Source organism: Natator depressus, chromosome 2 (assembly GCF_965152275.1).
Source record: "Natator depressus isolate rNatDep1 chromosome 2, rNatDep2.hap1, whole genome shotgun sequence".
Taxonomy (NCBI): Eukaryota; Metazoa; Chordata; order Testudines; family Cheloniidae; genus Natator; species Natator depressus.
In genome coordinates, this window is record NC_134235.1 from 228124337 (window position 1) to 228151363 (window position 27027).

The 27027-nt window shown below is 39.2% G+C and overlaps 1 protein-coding gene across 3 annotated transcripts in view; it reads right to left on the bottom strand.

The window, feature by feature from the left end:
• PIP4K2A (phosphatidylinositol-5-phosphate 4-kinase type 2 alpha) overlaps window positions 1-27027 on the bottom strand; it is a 192322-nt gene that overhangs the window by 73756 nt on the left and 91539 nt on the right. For all 3 annotated transcript variants that reach the window (XM_074946069.1, XM_074946068.1, XM_074946070.1), the window contains 2 exons: window positions 17133-17230; window positions 15895-15991 (listed from right to left, as the gene is read on the bottom strand). In XM_074946069.1, the coding sequence (XP_074802170.1) occupies window positions 15895-15991; window positions 17133-17230 (195 nt within the window). The remainder of the gene's footprint in view (window positions 1-15894; window positions 15992-17132; window positions 17231-27027) is intronic.

Consider the following 27027-nt stretch of genomic DNA (forward strand, 5'->3'; position numbering starts at 1 on the left):
CAGAATTATATGCAGTATTCCACTATCGGTATCACCAATGCCATATATAAAGGTGAAATCACCTCCGTGCTCTTACTTACTACATCTTCTATATCCAAGGAATGTAATAGCTCTTTTTGTCACAGCATCACACTAGCAGCTAATGTTGAATTGTTTGTCCACTATGACACCTAAATCCTTTTCAGAGAGACTGCTTTCCAGGATATCGTCTCCCATTCTGTACATGCGGCCTGCATTCTTTGTTTCTAGATATCTACTTTTGCATTTGGCTGTATTAAAACACATTTTGCTTGAATGGGCCCAGATTACTAAGTGATCCAAATCACTCTGTATGACAGCCTTGTCCTTATTAGTTACCACTCTGCCAATCTTTGTCTCATTCACAAATTTTATCAGCAGTGATTTTATATTTTCTTCCAGATCATTGATGAAAATGTCGAATAGCATCAGGCCTAATACCAATCCTTGCGGAACCGACTATGAACACCCCCATTCAATGACGATTCCTCATTGACAAATACTTCTTGAGATCTGTCAGTTCTCAAGCCATTTAATACACTCTACTGTATACTGCTAAATTTTTAATCAGAATGCCATGTGGTACAGAAAATAGCCTTACAAAAGTCTAAGTATATTATATCTATGGAGTTACTTTTATCAACCAAATTTATCATCTCATCAAGAATGAAATTAGGTTTGACAAGATAAACTTTCCATCAAACCATGTCTACTGGCATTAATTATATTCTTATCCTTTATCAACTGAAGCCAGTATCAACTTTTACATTATTTTGCCCAGGGTGGCAACACTGGCATTATTTTGCCTTCTTAAAATGGTTTTGAATTAGGCTCTAAAAAAACACAGATACACTACCACATAGTTCTTGAAAACCCTGTTAAATATGGCAACAAGCAGGTCTCTGAAGCACCCATTTTACCTTTTGCAGCTTTCATACAATATCAGGGTTGGAAGGGACCACAGGAGGTCATCTAATCCAACCCCCTGCTCAAAGCAGAACCAATCCCCAACTAAATCATCCCAGCCAGGGCTTTGTCAAGCCTGACCTTAAAAACCTCTAAGGAAGGAGATTCCACCACCTCCCTAGGTAACGCATTCCAGTGTTTCACCACCCTTCTAGTGAAAAAGTTTTTCCTAATATCCAACCTAAACCCCCCCCCACTGCAACTTGAGACCATTACTCCTTGTTCTGTCATCTGCTACAACTGAGAACAGTGTAGATCCATCCTCTTTGGAACCCCCTTTCAGGTAGTTGAAAGCAGCTATCAAATCCCCCCTCATTCTTCTCTTCCGCAGACTAAACAATCCCAGTTCCCTCAGCCTCTCCTCATAAGTCATGTGTTCCAGACCCCTAATCATTTTTGTTGCCCTCCGCCGGACATTTTCCAATTTTTCCACATCCTTCTTGTAGTGTGGGGCCCAAAACTGGACACAGTACTCCAGATGAGGCCTCACCAATGTTGAATAGAGGGGAACGATCACGTCCCTCGATCTGCTGGCAATGCCCCTACTTATACATCCCAAAATGCTATTGGCCTTCTTGGCAACAACGGCACACTGTTGACTCATATCCAGCTTTTCGTCCACTGTAACCCCTAGGTCTTTTTCTGCAGAACTGCTGCCGAGCCATTCGGTCCCTAGTCTGTAGCAGTGCATGGGACTGTTCCATCCTAAGTGCAGGACTCTGCACTTGTCCTTTAATTCTCTACTCCTATATTTTACATTAGTAAGGTTTTCAAATACAACAGGAGCCACAAGAGTTAGTCAATAAATGGAAGCAGATAATAAAGAAGGAAGTAACTCTTCCACACCTCAAAAACCGTTTTGGTTCTGTTGCCTACACTGAACAATTTTAGGCCACACGAGTTAGATATTTCTTTGGAGTCACTTGTTCAGGATAAAGTTCTTATTCTTGTGGGGGGGGGGGGAATGGAACCCCTATTCCCTCCCGCACAAAAGGATAGGAGAGCTGAGGTTTACTCTACACGGGAAAGTTACATTTATACCTGGCAAAATGCTACCTTAATTGTCTTTTTTAAATGGAACTGCCAGTACCCCTAAAGTTTACAGTGAGGATGTTTAACTCCACAGTGGGAGGTCCAGGATTAGCCAGAGACTCAAAGTGAGGCAATTTAAAGGTCAATTTAATTAGCTCATTCTAATCTTTAATCTTTTATACATCTCATGTAAATGTCATTGTTTAATAATTGCTACTTCCGTAACAGACTCAAGATTATGTATCTCAACACTTTAAACATTTAAGCTACATTCTGGATACAGTACAAATACTTTATTAATTTCCTCTAAAAGTCAAAAATTATCACAGAAAAGCAGCTTTTTCTACGAAGAGAAAAGGTCACAAAATTCTAGTTTGTTGTGATAAAACACGGAGAGATTTAGAAAAATAGTAAGACATTAATCTTTCAAACAGAATTGACTGAATGGCACTGTACTCACTAGGATCTAAATCTTTCACTTTCAGTGGAATTTCACACGAGGTCTGGCAAGAAGTAAGTGTACTGAGAAGAAATGCTCGTCTCTATAGTTTAATCTCATTCAAGCACACATTATGCTAAACTGAATAAACAGGAGAACTAACTTTACAAGATATTCTGTGATATGCAGCTATGTATCTGAAATAAAAATCAAGGCATAAGAGTTTGTATATTGTTTTTGGAGTCCATATGGGTCAGCTTTGCTCAGGAAATGTAACTACAATTACCCACTGTTGTACTCAAAACATGACGACTAAAACTGAAGCTCACTGTGTCAGCCTAGTGATTTAACAGCATTATAGTTCATGGGCATGAGGAGAATCAGGCATGGGTTCTGAGATCAGTCCTTTGCTCCCTATCAGTCAGCACTGGGAATGCTGCAGGATCAGTGTGTGCAAGAATGGCCCCATTTAAGTCAATAGGAGTTTTGCCATTGACTTATGTGGAGCCAGAATTTTACCCAATGTGTTTATCTTATAAGTAAACTTCCTATCTCCTTTGGCAGATGTCTTCAGCACTCATTGCCTATGAAGATGACAAAATGAAGCTCACTGTAATGGCGAGAGAAGGATGGAAATGAAGGAGGAAAATGGGAGAAAGTTCAGTGATTTAGAGAATGGCACTGACAATAAATTACATTATTAGATGTAGGTTCGGTAATTCAGAGGTGGAATTCCTTTTCAGTTCAGCGAGGCTCAGAGGGTACTGAGCTGGTGAAAGAGCAGGTCTATTATGCATGAGCTAGGAATAGTGATTAAATAGTCTATCGTCTGTTGCAGCTTGTATTGGAGACTGAGCACTGAAAGCCATCATAGGGTGCTCTCTGAGCAAAGATGCAGGCTGCCTGCTTGCTTCTGCTCCAGATCTTCCTTTGCTGTGAAGCCTAGACTCTGGCTTCTCACCCCAGTTCATCCCTGACTCCGCTATTTGTCTCCTGTCTGCATCCTGGTGCCCGACCCTGACTTCCTGGTATCCTGACCTGGCTCGACCTTGATCCCACTGTGCGTCTCCTGACCTTAACTTGGTAATCAACTGGTACACAAAGGCCATGACAACTATATTTGTCAAGTGTCATCTCACTTCACGCTCTGTAGTTATTGTTCTCATTCTGGTATTAGTGAAATAAGGATGAAGTCTGAGGGCAAGCAGGAGACGGTGACAAGCTCAACCTCTATCTTCCTCCAAAATAACACTAATATCGCTGGACTGCCAGACCCACTGATGATGTCGGGAACACAGCACCACCACTCAGAAATTAAACACTGTGCTGTAGTCCAGAGTTGAGTACTTCCTAGTCTACTGCAGGAGGCTCTTGGAGTACAACCGCACTGCCTCAGAGGGAACAGACAATGAGGACAGTACTTGAATTGACAGTTGCAAAGGGGACACAAGAGAAGAAAAACAGGAGAATCCATTTGTGGTGCTGACGGAGGGAGAGGAGAAGTGAAAGCCAATTATTAAGATTCAGAGAAAATCACATTCCTTTATTGCTCATATTTCTCCATTATCCCGACCAGTTAGGAATAAGTACTTCAGATGCTCCCTTTCAGAGATATGGCAGCACCAGCTGAAATTAAACCATTATTTAAGCTTCCAAATAGGAAAAAAATCAGCCACTGAAGCATAAATTGTAATCTGAAGTAGCAGGAGGCAGAGTTAGTCAAAAAGGAGAGGAGCAGGGCATAATTATATTTATACATTTAAAGTTATGTTGAAAATTTCTAATAAAATATATCTCAATAGTTATCTTAACTGAGCCAAAAAGCTACACAGTAATTACATACCAACATAATTCAAGTTTCTTATCCTAGGGTAGACAACTTCATTCATCATAACAGCTCCACATATTCATTATGCCTTTTTCTTAAGGTCTTGACAATTTCATCCAATATTTCATACTGTTTTTCCCCAAAGGTCAAGGAAGTATCAATCTGACAAGTTCACTCACACAGTGAGGAGGGTATCAAAAGTGTGTACCAATGATCCATGATACAAAGAGTGACTATGTAGAATGCAACTCCTAGAAACTTTCTCTGATACCTTAATTTGGATAAGTAATTCAAAAGACATATCTGAAGCAGCATTAAAGTCCTCACTTTCCGTATCCCCCCAACTGATGTGAGATTGTGCTCCAGAACAGTTAGACTTTTCTATATTCTGTTTTCCTCCCATTTAGTTTTAGTTCTCCTCTCTACGCCTTTGTTTATAATAAATTAATAACTTTTTAAAAACTAGAACCATCAGTAGCTATGGAACTATGGGTTAAAATTTTGGCTCATCAGAAAACGTGGAATTCATCTCTTCCATATTAAAATGTCTAAGTTGGAGAAACCTGTGAAAAAGATCTAGGGACATGATAGTTGGCTTTGGTTGCCTCCAGGAAAGAGGAGTCTGTTATACAGATCCTGAACTGTCATAATTCCAAGCTCATCCCACTGCCAAAAATAACTGCCTTCAGGATTTACACACATGTGGATTGTGAACCAGGATCCACAGGGGAGAGACTCCCGAGACTTTAAGACTTTAAATTCAGATAGACTGGGTTGTGTGAATAGCACTGTATTTTATGAGGCTTCAATTCTTCCTTAGGGATCAGATCAAAAGATATGTCTCAGTGCCTATGGGTTAATCAGTTCACAAACTATTTTATGAAGTGGAGAATCCTTGTTCTCCTGAAGCCACACTGTCACAAGCATTATAACTGGGCCATAGTCAGCTTAAGAGATGGCACTTCCAAACCCCTCTTTTCATGAGGTACAAAAGTTATTTTTAAGACTTACTCTGGGTGTTTTATCTTTCCTTATGAATAAATTCTATCTATCCTCTGGATATCAAGGATATCTGCAGAAGACTGAAAGCAAAGACATTTGGGAAGAACATTCATTTTAATTACCCTGATATCTGATTAATGAAAGAGGTAAGTGGGACAATTTGTCTATATTAGTCCTATCTTGCTCTGTAATGGGGATGACATTGTTCAAAGTTAATTGGGATTCCTTTCTTGTGAATCATATTCCAAATATTTAAACTTATCTACTGTAAATTACTCATTATCTGTTCCATAATCCTCTCTCTCAATGAAAATACTAGACTTCTCCAAATTTATTCTCAGACCTGAATACAGGACACTCATTATAAGCAAAAATGCTCATTGGAGCACTTTGCTGAAGCATAAAGCAGAAAATCTGCAAAAAGATATTACATCCCTTTCTTTATCAAGTTGGAATTACCCTTTCAATGGGACATTTCACATTAAGTGAGCCAAGGAATAGAAGGGGTGAAACAGAAAAACCCTGGAGTGTAGCCTTAAGAAAGAAAATGCCTCTAATACTAATGAACTAGTAGACGCTTGCTTTTCTTCATTGTACAATTTCCTCAGCTAGTGAACAGGACCACACCAACAAGATGAAATAGCCTTTTCAAATTCTCAGCCCTGGACAAATCCTGATAGGTCACAGTGGATTATTCATGAAAGAAGTCTCTTAACCTACCAGGATTTTAGCTACTATTGGAAGCAATTATTTAGAAGAGAAAACAGGTAATAAAATGACAAGGTGGAGATCTCTCTCAGGTTTAAAAACAAATTATATGGATCCCCTTAGGAAGTGAATCTTTCTCAAAGGCTTCACAATATGTTTCTGAAAGTAAAAGTGTCAGTTTGTGTTTTAAAAACAATTCAATCATGTCAGCTTAGGCCTGAGGCTTTTTCTCCTTCCACTGGGAATATGGTATCCCTGAACTCACTTTCTTTGGCTGGCCAAAGCCTCTTATTGCCTAGCTAATTAGGTGGGGACAATTTAATTAGTTAATATATATTTGAATTCCTAGCACTGCAATTGTTCAAGCTCACAGATTATAACAAACAATAATATTGCATACATCTTGGTGGGATCTGGGGTCAGCATTTTAAATTTGAAATATTAGCTTAGCTACTTTATCTCTATTTATGAAACACTTTGGCCAGGACCAAACTTTATTTCTGTATTCATATACCTTCTACCTCATGATCCTTCCCAACCCTTCACGTTAACATGAGATTTAATTCTGTCCTGGTTTTACAGAATTCTCTCATACTCTGCATTGACCCAATTTAGATTTAAAGTACAAAGTAGCTTCCGCAAATATTTTTAAATTGGTTAGTCTCTAAGATGCCACTAGTAGTACTCTTCTTTTTGCAAATACAGACTAACACGGCTGCTACTCTGAAAACTCAATAGTGATTCTCCTACAGAAAACTTAAATACCTCCTAGCATATGCCCCTGGTATAAATCTCCTAAGTAGTTTGCCTGCATGAAGATTTCACTATGCTTCTTTAATGATGTAAGGAAATTCTCCTTCTTTAAAAAAGTTGTACCCCACTGCAGAAAAGTTTGAGGAACATTTAGATTACCATCATTTATCATTTGTTTAGCACCAATTATGTGTTCAGTTCCGGATATAGTACAATAAAAATTCTGCCCTGAAAAACCTAGGATCTGAAAAATCTCAATCGAAAATGATTTGAAATAATACTATAGTATACTGGACAGTTTATTGGAACTATTCACCCTGTACATTTCCTTTTGGATTATCATAAGCAATTTATGTGCTGGAGAAAAAAAACCCAACAACCTATATTCTCTTATAGTGGGATTTTATATTAGGACACAACAGACACCAGACACCCATGACAGTAAGCTCTGAGGGGCAGGTACAGTCTCTTTGTTATGTGTTTGCAGAGCGAGTAGCACAATGGGTAGTCCATGACTGGTGCTCTTAGGTGCAAATAATACAAAAATAAGAATAAGTAAATAAGCCAATCTCCTCTGCATTCAATTTGAGGGCGTTATCTTTCTTTGAAGTTTTATATATTTTATTATTGTGTCTTATACAATTAAAATCTCCAGTGTACAAATGATGATTCTGAAGAGTGGCTAAAGTGAAGATTTTCTATATAAAAATCACAATTCAGCATATAAATGCCAGCAAAGTCTTTTCTCAATACAAATGTCATAGGTTATAACCCTCAAACATCTACTATCAATTCTAGTTTGTTTTCACACACTGTGAGCAATACAGTAACTCCTCCCGAAGAAAGAGACATACAGGCGCCATCCAAGACTGTTTGAAGGAGGAAGTCTCATGGTCAAATAGATGAGTTTCCCAGAGGACAGTAACCTTCTCTTGTTTAGTATATATTTTTTAACTCATCTGGATTGAAGCATTAAAACCATCACATTCTCATTTTACCGCAACTGGCCCAGTGTTCCATATGATGTCCTGGTGTCCCGGGAAATTCCTGCAGCAAACCTGAAATGTCCTGGGCTTTTATTTTATCAAAAATATTTTAACTGCCAACTGTTTGTTCAAGACGAAGGGTTATATTGAGTAAGCCCTTCTCTGTGTTTACCAGGAACAAACAATCCAATGGAATGAATGCTCAGTGTGATAAACTGTGTTTGGAGTGGAGTGAAAAAAAAAAGTTGAGTAAGTGTATATACCATTAAAGCTCTTCTTTTGATCAAAGTGAATGTTAATGACACTTGTTCAGTGTTTCACTATAAATGCATTCAAAGCACTTAGAGAGAAGTTGGGCCAACAAAAGAGATTACTTCACCCACCTTGTCTCTCAACTATCCTGGGACTGACACGGCTACAACAACACTGCATACACTAAGTAAAAGGAAAAAAGTCTTCCATTTCAAGTAATACGCTTGTCAGAAGCTGGCATACTGACACCAGCTGCATTTTTTAAAAAGACTTTTGTACAACTATTTTGCAACTCTAAAAAATGTTGCCACAAAAGCATCCTGGTTTTTGATTTTGAAAATTTGGTCATTTTGCACCTTGTTAAATCTTTTGTTTTCATTACATACATATTGCTATGATAACTTTGTCACCTTGAATACCCATAGATTTCATCTTAATTTTCCAAAGCATTTCAAACATTAGTCTATGCCATTTATTAAACTGTAACAACCATCCCACCTTTTTTTTTTTTTTTTTCCTGGCACACCAACCTCTCTCCATCTCTGCTGAAGAGCAAGGGGGGAAAAAAACCCAAATTCTCCAAAACCTTAATTTAAAGGGGCCAAATATCTTCCCAAATGGAGCCTGCATTAAGAAGTCCCCTATCTACTCTCCTATGATAGAAATGTCACACTTAGGAGTGGAATTTGCCGTTTTGGTCTCAAGTTTATTAGCTAGTGACTTGGAACTTAATGATCATGATGGTCAATTTACTTCCTCTCTCCATTAAGAATGATAGCTCATACTCTGCATAACCATATAATAAATATGCCCAAAAACGATACTTGTGAAGCATTTAGGATTGTCACATACATAGTATACATGACAAAAAGCCATAACATCAAAGAAATAAAAAATTCACACAGCTAACAGTACATACCTTCTTCTCCTTCATCCACTGGCACAAACCTTAACAATATCACTAAACTACTGTTCACCACCACAGACTGCATACCACAACCTCAGTCTGACCTCTTGCACACATGCCTTTAACAAACTATTCCCTCCCAACACTATGAGTTGTGGATGTTTGGTGTAATAGTAGTTGTATTAGGAGGGGGTAGTTTGGCAAAGGGAGTAATAGAAAGCTGGCAACCCAAGAGAGCAGAGTGAAGGCTGCAGTGCATAGTATGTGGTGCATGAGAGTTATGGTAATGTTAAGGTGTGTGCATTTTCTCAGGTGGGAGGGAGAAAGGATGACGTTTCTAAGTAATATACAGCTTGATTGGGATTTGTGAACACACTTTCCCCTTCAAATATCAATTGGAAATTGTCAAAAACATGGCGAATATATCATCTCTTATAATCTATTTCCATTAAGGGTTTTCACTTATTTTTTTTTTAAACTTCCACATAGAAGTCAGAGGTTATGGGGCACAGTAGAAAAGCCATGTGGGACTGATTCTGTAGTAGGAAGAAGCTATTAAAACCAATTCCCAAAGCTATGAACATTTCCAGTGACTTCAATGTTGCTGCTTCCGCTGCACAAACAAGTAGCAAATGAAATGAAGCTGTCTCAGTGTGAGCTTCTTTGTGGATGAGGGACAGGATAACCATATTTGAAAATGAAATGTGAGAAGGGCACAATCAGCAGAGAGAACTTTCTATTTCTAAAATTCTAAGAATGCAGTTATTTGATAATTTAATACAAACAAGTAGCACTATATGAATAATTCACAGTACATAACTTGACTCAGCCTTTCTGTTCAAGAATCCTCCAAAAACATCTTATAATTTTATTGATTTTATTAATTGCTTGAAATTATACACCAAACACTTTCTAATGTTTCCTCTTCTATAGATTGCTGGCAATCAGTTAATTGCATGAGTTCAAATACTAAATGCAGCATGTTCTGGTTAATTTGGACTGGACCCTACGTTGCACATAGTAATGTTTCACCTGGGTCATGGAACAGAGGCTGTACGTTTTGTGGTGGCTGATTATCTTTAGTAATCATCAAGACAAGGTCAGCTTTGCTCCAAAACTAGTGAACGAGGTGACTCTAAGTAGAATATCTCATTTCAAGCACATGATACAGGTGCTCCATGATCTACATCGACTGTCTACTGCCTTCAAGTGAGTTTAAGATGTAGCTTTTAACTTATAAAGTCTTAAATGGCCTGGGACCTGCCTAATTAACAAATCTGTCCTGTAGAATGTACATAGCTGTGGTCACGGGAGGTGTATGAGCTAGATTCCTTCCAATTTAAATGTGAGAGAGCTCCTGGCAGAGTATTTTCCATGCAAGTCCCTCAGCCACAGAATCCACTTTCCTCTTGGTAAAGAGGAACATTATTAGTCCATCTTCCCTGTTGAAGGAAAAGGCCCAGGTAGGGACCATGAAATTGTGGAGGTAAATGCGTGGTTACGCAGGTAGAGTTGGAGAGAGGGCTTTGGATTCTTCGATCATGTGATGTTGTTCCAGGAAGAAGGATTGCTAGGAACAGATGGAATCCACCTAACGAAAAGAGGGAAGAGCATCTTCACAGGGAGGCTTGCTAACCTAGTGAGGAGGGCTTTAAACTAGGTTTGCCGGGGGATGGTGACCTAAGCCTGGAGGTAAATGGGGAAACGGGATATTGGGAGGAAACACAAGGAGGAGGGTGCAACGGGGAGGCCTCTTGAGTCATACTTAGAAAGTAGGGCAATCGGCTAGTTATCTCAGGTGCCTGTACACAAACGCAAGAAGCCTGGGAAACAAGCAGGAAGAATTGGAAGCTGTGGCAGAGTTAAGGAACTTTCATGTGACTGGAACAACAGAGACTAGGTGGGGTAACTCACATGACTGGAGCACTGTCATGGATGGGTATAAACTGTTCATGAAGGACAGGTGGGGGAGAAAAGGTGGATGAGTTGCACTGTATGTAAGGGAGCAGTATGATTGCTCAAAGCTACAAAATGAAACTAGAAAAAAGCCTGTTGAGTGTCTTTGCGTTAAGTTTAGAGGCAAGAGCAACAAGGGTGATGTCAAAGTGGGTGTCTGCTATAGACCACCAGGCCAGGAAGATGAGGTAGACCAGGCTCTCTTTGGACAACTAACAGAAGTTTCCAGATCACAGGCCTTGGTTCTCATGGGGGACTTCAATCACCCTGACATCTGCTGGGAGAGCAATACAGCAGTGCACAGACAATCGAGGAAGCTTTTGGAGAGTGTTGGGGACAATTTCCTGGTGCAAGTGTTGGGGCCATGATCCTCTTGACCTGCTGCTCACAAACAGGGAAGAACTGGTAGGGGAAGTAGAAGTGGGTGGCAACCTGGGTAGCAGTGATCATGAGATGGTCGAGTTCAGGAAGGAAGGAAGAAAGGAGAGCAACAGAATATGGACCCTGGACTTCCAAAAAGCAGACTGACTCCCTCAGGAAACTGATGGGCAGGATCCCGTGGGAGGCTAATATGAGGGGGAAAGGAGTCCAGAAGAGCTGGCTGTATTTTAAAGAAGCCTTATTGAGGGTGCAGGAACAAACCATCCCGATGTGCAGAAAGAATAGCAAATATGGCAGACAACCAGCTTGGCTTAACAGAGAAATCTTTGGTGAGCTTAAACACAAAAAGGAAGCTTAAAAGAAGTGGAAACTTGGACAGATGACTAGGGAGGAGTATAAAAATATTGCTCAAGCATGCAAGGGTGTAACCAGGAAGGCCAAAGCAAAATTAGAGTTGCAGCTAGCAAGGGAAGTGAAGGGTAACAAGAAGGTTTCTACAGGTATGTTAGCAACAAGGTGGTCAGGGAAAGTGTGGAACCCTTACTGAATGGGGGAGGCAACCTCGTAACTGATGATGTGGAAAAAGCTGAAGTACTCAATGCTTTTTTTGCCTCAGTCTTCACACAGACAAGGTCAGCTCCCAAACTGCTGCACTGGGCAGTATGGGGAGAAGGTAAGCAGCCCTCAGTGGTGAAAGAACAGGTTAAGGACTATTTAGAAAAGCTAGACATGCACAAGTCCATGGGTCTGGATCTAATGCATCCGAGGGTGCTGACGGAGTTGGCTGACTTGATTGCAGAGCCATTGGCCATTATCTTTGAAAACTTGTGGTGATCGGGGGAGATCCCGGACGATTGGAAAAAGGCAAATATAGTGCCCCTCTTTAAAAAAGGGAAGAAGGAGAATCTGGGGAACTACAGACCAGTCAGCCTCACCTCAGTTCTCGGAAAAATCATGGAGCAGGTCCTCAAGCACTTGGAGGAGAGGAAGGTGATCAGGAACAGTCAACATGGATTCACCAAGGACAAGTCATGCCTGACTAACCTGATTGCCTTCTATGATGAGAAAACTGGCTCTGTGAATATGGGGAAAGCGGTGGACATGATATATCTTTACTTTAGCAAAGCTTTTGATACGGTCTCCCAAAGTATTCTTGCCAGTAAGTTAAAAATGTATGGATTGGATGAATGGGCTATAAGGTGGATAGAAAGCTGGCTAGATCGTTGGGATCAACAGGTAGTGATCAACTGCTTGATGTGTAGTTGGCACCCGGTATCAAGCGGGTCTGTCCCTGGGCCGGTTTTGTTCAATATCTTCATTAATGATCTGGATGATGGGATGGATTGCACCCTCAGCAAGTTCGTGGATGACACTAAGCTGCGGGGAGAGGTAGATAGGCTGGAAGGTAGGGATAGGGTCCACAGTGACCTAGATAAATTGGAGGATTGGGCCAAAAGAAATCTGATGAGGTTCAACAAGGACAAGTGCAGAGTCCTGCACTTAGGACGGACGAATCTCATGCACTGCTACAGGCTGGGGACCTACTGGCTAAGTGGCAGTTCTGCAGAAAATGACCTGGGGATTATAGTGGATGAGAAGCTGGATATGAGTCAAACAGTGTGCTCTTGTTGCCAAGAAGGCTAATGGCATATTGGGCTGATTAGTAGGAGCACTGCCAGCAGATCAAGGGATGTGATTATTACCCTCAATTCTGCACTGGTAGGGCAACATCTGGAGTACTGTGTCCAGTTTTGGGCCCCCCCCACTACAGAAAGGATGTGGACAAATTGGAGAGAGTTCAATGGAGGTGGAAGGCAACGGAAATGATTAGGGGACTGGGGCACATGATTTATGAGAAGAGGCTGATGGAACTGGGCTTATTTAATCTGCAGAAGAGAAGAGTGAGGGGAGATTTGATAGCAACCTTCAACTACCTGAAGGGGTGTTTCAAAGAGGATGGAGCTCGGTTGTTCTCAGTGGTGGCAGATGACAGAATAAGGAGCAATGGTCTCAAGTTGCAGTGGGGGAGGTCTAGGTTGGATATTAGGAAAAAACTATTTCACTAGGAGGGTGGTGAAGCACTGGAATGGGTTAAGTAGGGAGGCGGCAGAATCTCCATCCTTAGAGGTTTTTAAGGCCCTGATTCACAAAGACCCGGCTGGGATGATTTAACTGGGGTTGGTCCTGCTTTGAGAAGGAGGTTGGACTAGATCAGGGGTTGGCAACCTTTCAGAATTGGTGTGCCGAGTCTTCATTTATTCACCCTAATTTAAGGTTTCGCATGCCAGTAATACACTAACATTTTTAGAAGGTCTCTTTCTATAAAAGTCTATAATATATACCTAAACTATTTTTGCATGTAAAGTAAATAAGGTTTTTAAAATGTTTAAGAAGCTTAATTTAAAATTAAATTAAAATGCAGAGCCCCCCGGAACTGTGGCCAGGACCTGGGCAGTGTGAGTGCCACTGAAAATCAGGTCCCGTGCCGCCTTTGGCACGCGTGCCATACGTGGCCTACCCCTGGACTAGACGACCTCCTGAGGTCTCTTCCAACCCTAACCTTCTATGATTAGTCAAATTTGATCCAGAAACCTACAGGTGGAAGGATCTGTTAACATTTTGAGGAAACATTCTGAATGTAAATGTTAACTCAAATATATTATAGAATATCTTCCTCCTTCGGGAGCTGGTTGAAAAATGGGAAGTTTGTTTTGATTCTTTTAAAATCAGAATTCAGAAAAATTTGACAAGCTCTGGAGCAGATTGAGAAACAGGCTGAATTTTTTGAGAAAATGCTTGCAAAAACGTTATCCCAATCTTCTCATTTAAATTTCAAGTTTCAATTAAAAGTTTTGCTTAAAAACAATTTCAGAAAGTGTCAATCAGTTCTGCTTTCTTAGTTTCAATCAGCAATTCTAAAACAAGGTGCAGAAGTTTAGCAGGCCCCAAATAGATGGGAATGGCTTGTACCATCGTTTCACCAGGCTACAAATCTAAGGTCCAGGTTTGGCGAGTGGAAATTCAGCAGGATATGTCAGAGTATGTCAGATGAGATAAAAATGCAGCTGAATGATGTTGGGGTGGTAACAGTGAAGGGGAGAAAAAAAAAGATAATTTCTATTGGAAGAGTGCAAAATAAGAGGACAGGACTGGGACACCGTCAGGGAAGGGGAAAATATTGGGTTCACAATAAGTATTGGATAGAAAAAGGATAGAACCATTTGTAGTGTCATGGCAGAAGGAGGTGGGTAGCTGGAATAGCGTGTGGAGGAAACACAGCCATAAGTGATGATGAGGGGAATGGCAGTAGATAAGAGTAAGGTTACGCTGGAACAGAATGCAGCTACTTTCTTTTCCTATAGTGGTACAGTACTCTGGCCATTCCTTTTTGTGAGGACAGAAAGCCAAGCAGCCAGAGAGCTTCAGGCTGGGAGAGCTTCTTCTAACGCTACCAGGCTCTGCAGTGTTCGCTTAGCTTGCCAAATCAGCTTTTTCTTCTGCTCCAATGCTCTGCATGTGTTTCTGTCCTCAGATCATGACAATTGAAAGATCAGAAAGAGTACTAGGGTGGTACTCTTTCTGGTTAGTAAAACAGGGGGTGAGAAGGAAAAAGAGACAGAGGTACTGACACACGCAGCGAGACTATGTTCAAGCAACACTTTTGTTACTGATGTGCCTTGCTAAAGTGGCTCAGTGTGTACAGCATCTCCCATCAGTGCTGTCCAGACATACCTCTTTCCTTTTACTGCAAGAGGCACTATACCCAGCCTCAACAACTTAACTGTGGCAGGTATGTGCACCACTAGGAAACAGAATAAGTAGAAAGAGTCATGGACCGTGAAACAAGCCATTCTCTGTGCTGCTGGGAGGGCTCCAGCCAGGGGCTCCAAGCTGCAAGTCCCAGTTGGGCTGGGGAGGGACAGGAATTGTTCTTCCCCTGCATGGCTGCTCGAGGGGGGTGGGCGGAAGAGACCAGACCCACCTGCGGGTACCTTTTGGATTGGGACCCCCACGGTTACAGCACGTGAAATTTCAGATGTAAGCATCTGAAAACCTGAAATTGACCAATTTTAAAACCCTCTGGCCATGAAATTAATCAAAATGGACTATGAATTTGATAGGGCCCTAGTGATGCAACAAAAGGAGGAGAACACACAGACAAGTATTGAGGACACAGAGACAAGAAAAAGCTAAGGACAGAGATACTGAAAATTGCAAGAAATAAGAAAAAATAGGAAAGAGGCTAAAAACTCTTGCTGCCTCAACATAGTCTACATCAGATGAAGAGCCAGGAGGCATCTCCCTAGTAGGGCTTCCTGGATCCCTTATTAAATGCTTAAGCAGACTCCAAACCCCTCCCCCAGTTTATAATTAAAAAATAACCCCCTCCGAAAACAAAAAACCCACCTTCATGTGGGTCTACAGCTCCTGCACAATCTCAACTACACCACTGACAATCTTAGAATCAGTATACTCCTGTCCTGTTCCTTCTTCATCATAACTAAGGGTGGGAGAAGCCCATTTTCTCACTGAATGAGCAGACAGACTCTCGAAGTATAAGCCAATGATGATCCGTGGGCAGACTTCTACACAAACTGAGATTTTCCTGCTCATAGCCAGAGGAGCTATGAATAGTTCTTCACATGTATTTTGATAGTGAACCTACCTGAAAGTCCTGATCATCTATTCCAAATCTCTCTCTCAGATTGCGGAATACCATTGGACAATATTCCTTAAATTTGAAATGACTTGGCATGTTTTCTCTGAAATAGAATGAAAAACAGTGAAAGTCACATGCATGTTCAATTAAATAACTCAGGACAATAACATCTTAAAAACTTTTGTACAAAATAGAGACAAAGCAGACTTGGAGTCCATCTACTCCAATCTCTATCAGGTCAGGATTGACCCCAAACTATTTTCTCTCTTTTATAAACATACACATAGGGCTTGGTAATCAGCTATATAAGAACTGGATGAAGTCCATACATACTAAATTTTGACAAGTCTTCACATCTAGACTCAAAAAACAGTGAAATAATTTTCCCTTTGCCCTACTAATGCTCTGAAGGAGAAACCTTAAATTGGATTATACAAGGGTTCAACTATGACACCAAAAAACTCCAAGAAACATCAAAGCTTTTATAAAACATGGACTCCTTTAATGATGGATTAGTTTTAAAATCCTATAATTAACCTCACTGTTATACTCAGAAACAGTAATTGCTACGTCTTCTCTTTGAACTTTGCCACAGATTAGAAAGTACAAAATAATGGAATCATTCCATTTTCTAGAATATTTTTAACCTTCATTTTATCTTTATAAAAGTGCACATTATTGTTTTGTACCTGAAACACTACGACTAATGTACATTGCTGAAAATAAATGCCTGAAGTCATTATTTTGCTAAATCATTCTAATATATGATAAACTATGGAATTAGTTGGAAATTTAACATAATGGGGTAATACTGTCAACATTTTATATGATTTCATATCAGAGATTATGAAAAGATGTACATTCCTTATTTGGCTTTGAAATACTCCTTATCCCACTGTTTATTCTGATTTATAACTTTTTTTTGTTTAAGATATCAAAAATAACTGTACGAAGATTTATGCATTTAAAATACCTAAACAAAAATTTCCATCATAAACAGAACAATCATTTTCTATGTAAAAGATATTCATGGGTAATAATATACCATATGGCCAAAGAGTACTACCCAGTAGGCCCTGCTGTTGCTTTTTAGAATGTAACAGATGGTTATGTTTATCACAGGATTAACTTAATCAGCAAAACTACTCCTATTCATTGAAAAATACCAGAGTTTACAGAATTTTGTAAAATATCACTGCCAGAAGCTTTATCCCCCTCTACAAAGGGTTGTTACTTGCACTTACTTGTTGAAAAGGTGATTGTCCACCTTTATCTTTGAATATGCTTTGAAATCATCTGGCATCAACATAATAGGGATTTGAACATGGCTCAGTTCATTGATCTAGAGGAGAGGAAAAAAACATTTAACAATTTAGCTTTGCTGACACTTTACAAATACCCTCTACACATGACTTAAAGGCAAAGATGGTATGTTTAGTTTGTTTTAAAACTTGTTAAATTCAGGAGAACAAATCCTAAAGCAATTTCAATTTTTCTGGATGAAAAATGCAATGACATTTTAAAGTTACTAGTCCGGTTTTATCAGTAAACTATCAGTTTATCAGTTACTTTGAATTATTGTTAGAATGACCAATGTCATCAGTTGCCACTTCAGTAATTTTTTTAAAATGTTGCTTTGGTCAGGGGGCCGGCTATGATGGAGAGAGTAGGAAAAGCATTCCTGATCTATATTGTAGTAAGTGCCAAGAACCTCCAAAGTACTCTTGGAAAGTACTTCTCAGGAATGTTAATCAGGATGTGAAATCAAAGTAGAAATTGTGGTTTACCCTGAAAATGCTGCTCCTGTTTATTGGACAGAGTTACTTTTCTACTCCAGATCATTTGTCAAAATTTTGCCACATTTCATACATTAATTACTACTTGCCCTTACAGCCTATGAACCAGAGTCTCTTCCCTTTCCTCTCGGTCGGTATGTGCTTGAGTCCTACTACTGCAATTGTACTGAAAATAGATGCCTTGATTTAAACATTTCTTCTTACACATCTTCTCACACTCCACCTTTTAAACACCTCAGAGTAAGTATTATTTGCAATGATTTTAAGGACTGTAACAGATTGGTTTGAATGCAATTCCCATTATTGTCTGGTGGGTGCAGTACTATCACCACCATAGTGGATGAGGAGTTGAAAGAGCTAAGAACACAGATAATTAGATGGCAATAATATTGATTTGAGCTGAGGCCATGGTCTAGCAATAGCACATCAAGCTGCCATGGAGGTAACTTGGCCCTGTGCTTCTGGGTTAACAGAGCCTGGAAATGCCATGGAGGCAATGTGCTCAGCTATGGACCTGAAGAAAAGTAGGACAGAGAAGTGCTTTGAGTAGCTTCCTGAAGTCATCTTCAGTCATATTAGGAGACTGAATAGGTACCATACTAAAAAGTGACCCCCTAAGTTCTAAGGGCATCCAGGGATCCGGAAAGTCTTTAAAAAAACAAAACAAAAAAACCCACTTGTATTTAGAATTTGCTTTTGTTTCAGTGATAATGGTTACTTATAGGGCAGCTATAAAATGTAATTCAATGAAAGCCCTTGTTACAATGAAGAATTGTATCTGGCTGATGAATCTTGCCCATATGCTCAGGGTTTAGCTATTCGCCATATTTGGGGTCGGGAAGGAATTTTCCTCCAGGGCAGATTGGAAGAGGCCCTGGAGGTTTTTCGCCTTCCTCTGTAGCATGGGGCACGGGTCACTTGCTGGAGGATTCTCTGCTCCTTGAAGTCTTTAAACCACGATTTGAGGACTTCAATAGTACAGACATAGATGAGAGGTTTTTTGCAGGAGTGGTGGGTGAAATTCTGTGGCCTGCATTGTGCAGGAGGTCAGACTAGATGATCATAATGGTCCCTTCTGACCTAAATATCTATGAATCTATGAATTTCATGGTAATGTATCACATTAAATGAGTGTAATATAATGATTACAATTAGGTCCCAGTTTAATTCCTGTATTAAATCTGCACTGGCAGATTCATTAACAACAATTAAGAATTCTACCAGATTTTATTGTCAGATTTCAGAGGAGCAACCTACTGATGGTAGTAATAATAATTCCAAGTAAAAATAAAATGTGTAATATTTTTCACGTAAAATCATAATAATAATGGAACCAGACATATTACCAGTGAATAATATCACTAATGATCTCATTTACATTTCTTGCACTTTTTAACTGAGAAGACATTCTTTGGTTTTTATGAGGTATAATGTGTCTCACTGATACGTTTTTTTTGTCGAAAGCTGTGGTAGAAGGGAAAAGTGCAGAGAAACTAGGGAAAGATAAGATACTTTTTGATACTAGCCAAACAGATTTAAAAGAGCAACTGCTTAAAAGAACATTGTCAGGTTAAAAGTGTTAGAAACAAAACAAAAAACAATGAATTTCTTTGCCCATGTTCCATTTATTATTAAAACATAGAATTTTAATTTTTATATATATTTCATTTAGGCTCCCATCCTGCACAGGACATATGTAATATATGTAACTTAGGCCTTGATTAACATGAGGGCAAATACTTGAATCTGCATGGAGCCTCACTAACTTGGGGTAAACTGGAGAATTAGGGCTTTACTTTTTGCACTGCCTATCTGGACAGCAAAAATCAATTAGTTTCTAGTTAATTTCAAGTTCTTGTTCATGCACACTGCTGCTATGTCTGGGATGCAAACACTGAGGAAGAATGTTTGGGTTACCCTGTTTCCACTGGAATTTTATTTCTTAAATAAATAGAAACATTTACTCGCCTTAATTTTGGAATACTGTAAGCTTGTTTTAATAAAGTCTAAATTCTGGGCAAATCTGACTTGACAGTATCCCTTTAAACTATGGAATGTTTTAGGATATTTAAAATTTCAAAAATGACCACTTATGTCACACCTTTAAGTTCATTACTAATATTTATGTTAAAAAAATAAATGCAATTGTTTTCATATGCCACAAAGAAACTTCACAGATACTTCACCTCTTTTGCAAACAAACACATTTTTGTTGTTGTATTTATTAATCTCTTAAATTTTCCAGCACAGGACTTGAACCACAGTTTAACAAACACAATAATTAGCACTGGTTGCTCTCAGTGGACTACAGCAAGTTTTAACTTGGTAACATAGTGGAAAAACAATTTCAATCTCTAATGACTGCTCGGCATAAACTACTACCTGAAAATGGGCTATTTTTGTTTAGGAATCAAATGCTCAATCCTTTCAAACCATTAGTGAAAAATCCATGAGAAAGACCACCAAATACCCAGAAAGTATTTTTAGTCATGGCTCTTGCAGGGTTCTGGATCCTGGTTCTGAAATTGATTTGCACTGGCAGATCTTTGTGCTCATGCAGAGAACCCTGTGAGTTTCAGTGAGGTTTTAAACATGGGAAAGCTTCTCTCTATGTGGAGCCAAATGCAGAGTGAGAGCTTTAGTTTGCCCACCAGGGAAGAGTCCTGCACTGGCAAGGATATGGGGTAGAGATGACCTAGTATGTAGGATTCTAATTTCCTGAAGTTTCATTGTAAATATTACACAGACAGAGAGGTACAGGAAGGTTTCACTGAGTCAGAGTAGTGGTTTGTGAGTGGTTTGAAAAATCTACTTACCATGAACTTTTGGAGAAACCAATCTTTCTCTCGAAATAAAAATGAAGACTGTAGCCCTTACAAATGTGAAGTGAGTGTAAACCAATGCAATGCTGCCTTCCTAAATCTGCAGCCAGACAGCTCCACTGCCATCTCTGCTGCTTACAACTTTCCCCAGTGACAGCAGGGCTCCTCAAAGTTTCATTGCAGTTACTCAGATCCTTACAGGGAGCAGTGAAATTGATAAGAATCAATCAATTTTACTTCAGTGCTGTTTTGGAAAGCTCTGAGCAACTACAGACAGAGGCACTGGAGTTATTTAACAGGGCCCAAAAGCAAAGTCTTAGGGGATGGGCAAAGTGGTGCACCGTTCTGCACATATCACAGTATCCAAGCAGTTCTAGGAAGAATGCGCCTTCCTCCCAGAAGTCCAAGCAGCCTTAGAATCCCTGGATTAGTAGGTGTTTGGTAATTTTTTCAAGACCTACTTGTAAAAGCATCTACAGAACCTAATAAATCACTGACATTCTCATTAAATACAATGAACAGTAAAGCAGCAAGAACTGTTCACTGAGCACTCACTACCATCTAAAATATGCAGTCTTTGGTTGATTGCACTGTACTTCATAAATTCATACTGGAACAACCTGCACTGATGATTCAGTAATGATATAGGACCATATTTAACCATCATTCAAAAAGCTGAATGATATAAGAGTGAAGCATATAGGTATCTTATAGTATAACAGTTTGTTATAACAGATAACAAACATGGATGTTTAGATTTTCTTGCATAAAATTACCTACTCTTTTAGGTAGCTTTAGTTATATTTAAAAGTGTCCTGTGCTTTCAAGTAGCAGACAGGCACTCTACACATCAAATTCTGGCTGCTTCCTGGAATGAAGGAGAACAGATCTTCAAGTAGGCACAACCACATGTTGCCAAAGCAACACCAATGTGTGTCTGTATTCTGGTCACAAGCAATCTCAAACACACACAATTTTTCTTGATACTTGTGTGTTTTAAGTATTAAAATAAAAACTACTAATTATGTTTAATTCACACATCTTAAAAAGGTAACCCATTTAATGTAAATTAAATTTATTCAGCAAATTTAGGATTTTATATGCATTAATTATCTGAACACCATCAGATTTTCTTAAATCTGTTCACTGTTATAATTTGCTGAAAAATTTCTATGGCTAAGTCTTCATCTATAGATTGTCCATGAGCAGTATGGTGTGATAATTTAATAACTGAAGTTCAAGCTGTGTTGCTTAGTTTTAATTGGACCCATAGTCATGTGCTATCATTTTTGTTCCCTGACTGAATAAATTTAACTCTAAGAATCAAATGTATGGTGGAAATATTTGTATTTACATATCCAAAATTTGCTTTCTCCAGAATGCACATAAAATTCACTGTTTTCCACAAACATTCCTTCCAGCAAGCTCTTTTGCTAAAGTATGAAGAACAATCAGAAAGGAAAGGAGTACTTGTGGCACCTTAGAGACTAACAAATTTATCTGAACATAAGCTTTCGTGAGCTACAGCTCACTTCATCGGATGCATGCAGTGGAAAATACAGTAGGGGGATTTTATATACACAGAGAACATGAAACAATGGGTGTTACCATACATACTGTAACGAGAGTGATCAGGTAAGGTGAGCTATTACCAGCAGGAGAGAAAAAAAAAACCTTTTGTAGTGATAACCACAAAAGCTTATGCTAAAATAAATTGGTTAGTCTCTAAGGTGCCACAAGTACTCCTTTTCTTTTTGCGGATACAGACTAACACAGCTGCTACTCTGAAACCTGACATCAGAAAGAGGCATGAATGCATCCTAATGGCATTTAACTTTTCGTTTGAGAAAAAACAGATTGTTTTAAGGTATTCACTCAGTCTTAGACTATATGACAGTCACGTCTCAATCTTTGTCTCTTCTAGAACAAAAAAATACCACATAAAACTAAATGTGACCTTTAATGCCTCAGCTCAGGAATGACACCTCCTAGCAGTACAGACCATCAATTAACTTAAACCTTTCAAGCACAAGGTCTAATTCTTCAGACACTGCTACAAAAACCTTCTAGCTCCAGCGCATGGTGTACATGCATACCCATGATTGGAATATATATAGGGACTGTCACTCAAAGAAGGTTGACTTCATGTGCTAATATTTTCTGTAGGCTAGTTTTAACCTGACTAGTTTTGTAGCTCTTTGCAACCAAGAAAGGGATACCAGGTCATCATCTCACTGTGGAAACTGTAACCATACAGATAAAGCAGCTTTAGATACAAGAGGAGGGGAGCAGGGGTCAAAGGGCCTGATTCTCCACTTCATTACCCCTGTTTTATGCTGAGGTAATTCACTTCAGAGGCCAAAATAAAACCAGTGCGATGGAATGGAGAATCAGGCCAGGTCTACACCAGAAATGTTTTGCTGGTATAACTATGTCCGTATACTGTACCAGCAAAACATTCCTAGCATGGATGTTGTTGTACGAGCAAAACTGCACTTTTACTGGTATAGCTTATTCCACCGCCACCAGCCCCCACCCTGTGAAACAAGCTACACTAGCAAAAGAACAGTTTTGCTAGTATAACTGCGTCTACTCTCTGGGCTTTTGCTGGCAGAGCTTCAGGGATTACATCTCATCATATCCCTGACCAACAGAGTGATCCTGGCAGAAAGCTGTGGTGTAGTGTAGCCTCAGGCTCATATGAACACATAATCATCATATCTCAAACAACATTAACACTGTAATTTTTAGTCTTATGTCACAATGAGGGCTGTTACTTATTGGTAGTAAGTAAGTAAATAAAACAAGTAATCATCTTTTAAAGAGTAAGCCACATATCAGATATTTTATACCTTTTAAGTGTTTTAAACCAATGACAAATCTGTGCTTTGGGATAACATTCATTTTCATGCTCTTTGTTTTAAGGCCTTCTCTGACACAGAACTTAAAGTACGTAATATTTATATGAAATCTGACACAAAGTATTTTATGCATGCCTCCACACAGAAGTTAAGCATACATGCCTCTCAGAATAGCGCTTATACCGATGCTGCTTGTTCACAAGAGTAAAGAAAAGTTATTGATTTAAATTCCATTAGAGAAAGAGAGGAGGGAAAACAAAACATAAAATTGTTAATAAATGAAATGTCATTTTCAAGGTCAAGAGTGTAACACCAACAGCTATAAATGAAAACTGCATTACAACAGCTATAACTCAAAAGTTTAAAAAAATAGTTGGAACTATTTTATTGGCAAAAGTCATGAAATAAAACTGCTGAAACATTCATTTTCTTCTTAGTTGTTGCTCTTGAGTGCAATGAAGTCTATAATGATTTCCCACAAAAGCTGATTAATATGCACCAAGTATAAGGCTTCATGCATGGAGAAAAATAAAGAAGTGATTCCTGTTTGCAAAGGACTCGAAACCAAGTATATTAATTTAATTACAATTAGTCAAGAGAATTATCACTTACAGCATAAATGAAATAAAATTATACCCATTTGTAGTGAAATGGGAAAGGTACTTTCAGTGCAATCTCTGGTACCAGCCTCTCTCTCTCAAAATTAAGCACATGTCCGGACTTTTTTTTTAGTCACATAAGGGTGGATTTGTCATCTTTCAATTCATGATTTAAAACAGGACACTATCAACCTACTCAGTAACAAAGAGGTACTTTCTTTAGGGAAAATAAGTCCACATTTGTTATATGTCAGTAATAGTTTGCAAAAGAAAAACTCTACAGCAGGGGTCCCCAAAGCGGTGCCTGTGGGCGCCATGGCACCCATCGGGGCATTTTGTGCGCCCGCAGGACACCCCCCCTCCGCCGTCTCCCGGCAGCATTTCGGTGGCGACACTTCTTGCCGCCTTTCGATGGCGGCATTTCGGTGGCGGGGTGTGAGGTGTGCTATTGCCACAAGAAAGGTTGGGAACCACTGGTCTACAGGAATCCTCTGACCTGGAATTTGAAACAGTCAAAAAGTTTGGAAAGGGAGCTGAGGACATTTTGTGCTGTAAACTAGAAATATAGAGAAAGACAAATCATAATGCTGAACATCTCAACAGTAAGTCTCACCTGAAATTAAAAGAAAGTCAAGGAAAGGTACCAGGTTTGTAAAACAGTTTGGGAAGAAAGAGACAAAAGCAGCAGCTGTGGATTTTCCATTTTCTGTGTTTTGAAGAGATTCCAAATAATGTTGTCTGTGGTTCGAACTTATTAGCTCTGCTTCATGTGTATGCACAATAGATGCATATTCCATATATTGCTCATCTTTTGCATGTAGCCATTGACTATGCAATCAAAACTAATGCGTTGTGTGGTCAACACATTTGTGCTACATTTTCCAGTAATATATAAATATGAAAACTAGCAAAGAAAAAAAAAGCTCGCCTTTAAGTCTGATGGCAACAATGTGAGCCTAAGAAATCTACATGTGCTCCCTTGTGTTGTGCCATCATGCTGGTTTTCCTGGATCCAGGCAGCAAGATTCATTCCTGGCCATTGGGACACCATAACAGACTCTCTCTTTAAACAAGATGATGCAGTACCTCAAAGAAGACAATGAAACTAAAATGGATGATAGAGGACAACGGAAACCAGTGAGAACGGTAATGCAAGTTATCTTTTCTGTGTGTATTTTTTGGAAAAATCTATGGGGTTCATTTGCAATTAGAAACAAATCTACGTCATACATCAAAATAATATGCTGCTTTACTGCAATTTACAATTTGCTGCTTACGTACATGGTACCTTAAAAGAAGTGAAACCTTAAGTCAGTGGGCTCCAAAAGGCAACTCCTTTCATCTGCAATGCATGCTTTCACATCAGAATTTCAAAGCAAACTAAAGCAAACTATACCCCACAATATATTTGATGGACGCTATGGATCAGGATCTGTTTTTGCCAACTGTAAAGTGTTTGATCCATTTGTCAAGCTCCGATGTCACACAATTTTAGCAACTATGAAAATATGCTGTGTATTTTCCCATGAAAGACAGAAGAGTTTCAGGAAAGATTCTGATTATACATGGCATGTGAAGCACCCTGTAATGACAGTGTGCTAGTACTTTAATATTGGAGAAGTAAAAAAAAATTTAAAAAAAATCAGTGCACATGACAGGCAATGCGGAATTATGTGCATTTGGAGTATCAGTAACTTCAGAGTCTGCGGAAAGATTATTCAGTCTGTTCAGACAGCCAAGTGCTGCAATGCGTCTCCTAAGACCAACTTGGGAAGCTAAATGTTTTGTACTACAATAAGTACATGAGTTCAAAATTGGACAGTCCTCTCAATTTCCCGCAACTGTGAAAACTCAATAGATAAAAACAGGAAAAATGTTTAAATCTCATAATTTCATGCAACCAAGAAAATTAAGATTTTTTTAAAAAAATGCTTAATGTAAAATACGTATCTGCCAAAATGACCATTAAAAAAAAAACCCACCACCAGCACCACCTAATTCTGCCAAACCAAAGTATAAACATATGCACTACAACCTTGAGTATCTGAACTTTAGCTATCCAGAACACTCTATGGTCTGGAGCAGTCCTGCAGCAACGGTTGTCTATTAATTACTAAGGCTATAAATTAATCACAGTTAACTAAAGCAATTAACTCAAAACAAATTAACTTGATTTAAAAAATTAATCCCGATTAATGGCAGTTTTAATTTCACTTAAACAATAGAACAGATCAGGGATTCTCAAACTTCACTGCACCGTGACCCTTTCTGACAATAAAAATTACTACACGACCCCAGGAGGGGGGACTGAAGTCTGACCCCCACTGCCCCGGTGCAGAGGGGGCCCCCCCCCAAGCCCAAAGGCTTCAGAGTAGCACTGTCAATCTAAAGAGCCAAAATTTGCCTTTCTTAAAAAGATAAATGCTTGAGTGTGCCTTTTACATACAGCATATATGCAGTATAACCTTGCTTAGGTACATACCTTGGGGGATGAACTAAGGGAACGTTTCCTGGGCCACTTGTCACTATTGTGCAGATATATTATTTTTTATTACAAATATTTGCTCTGTAAAAAAGATAAAAGTGCAATCTACAAGTCAAAGCATGAAGAGGGATACGAATGTTTAGCATTTCTGGCATGTAAATATCTTCGGCCCTGGGCAATGGGGCTCAGGTTTTGGCTTCAGCCCTGGGCCACAGCAAATATAAGTCAGCTTTGGCGACCCCATTAAAACAGGGTCATGACCCACTTTGGGGTCCCGCCCCACAGTTTGAGAACCCCTGGAATACATAAACAGAATAGTATTTTTCAATTCACCTCATACAAGTACTGTAGTGAAATCTCTATTGTGAAAGTGCAACTTACGAATGTAGAATTTTTTTTTAAATAACTGCACTCAAAAACAAACAAGGCAAAACTTTAGCGCCTACAAGTCCACTCAGTCCTACTTCTTGTTCAGCCAGTCACTGATACAAACAAGTTTGTTTACATTTACGGGCAATAATGCTGCCCGCTTCTTATTTATGTCACTTGAAAGTGAGAACAAGAGTTCGCATAGCA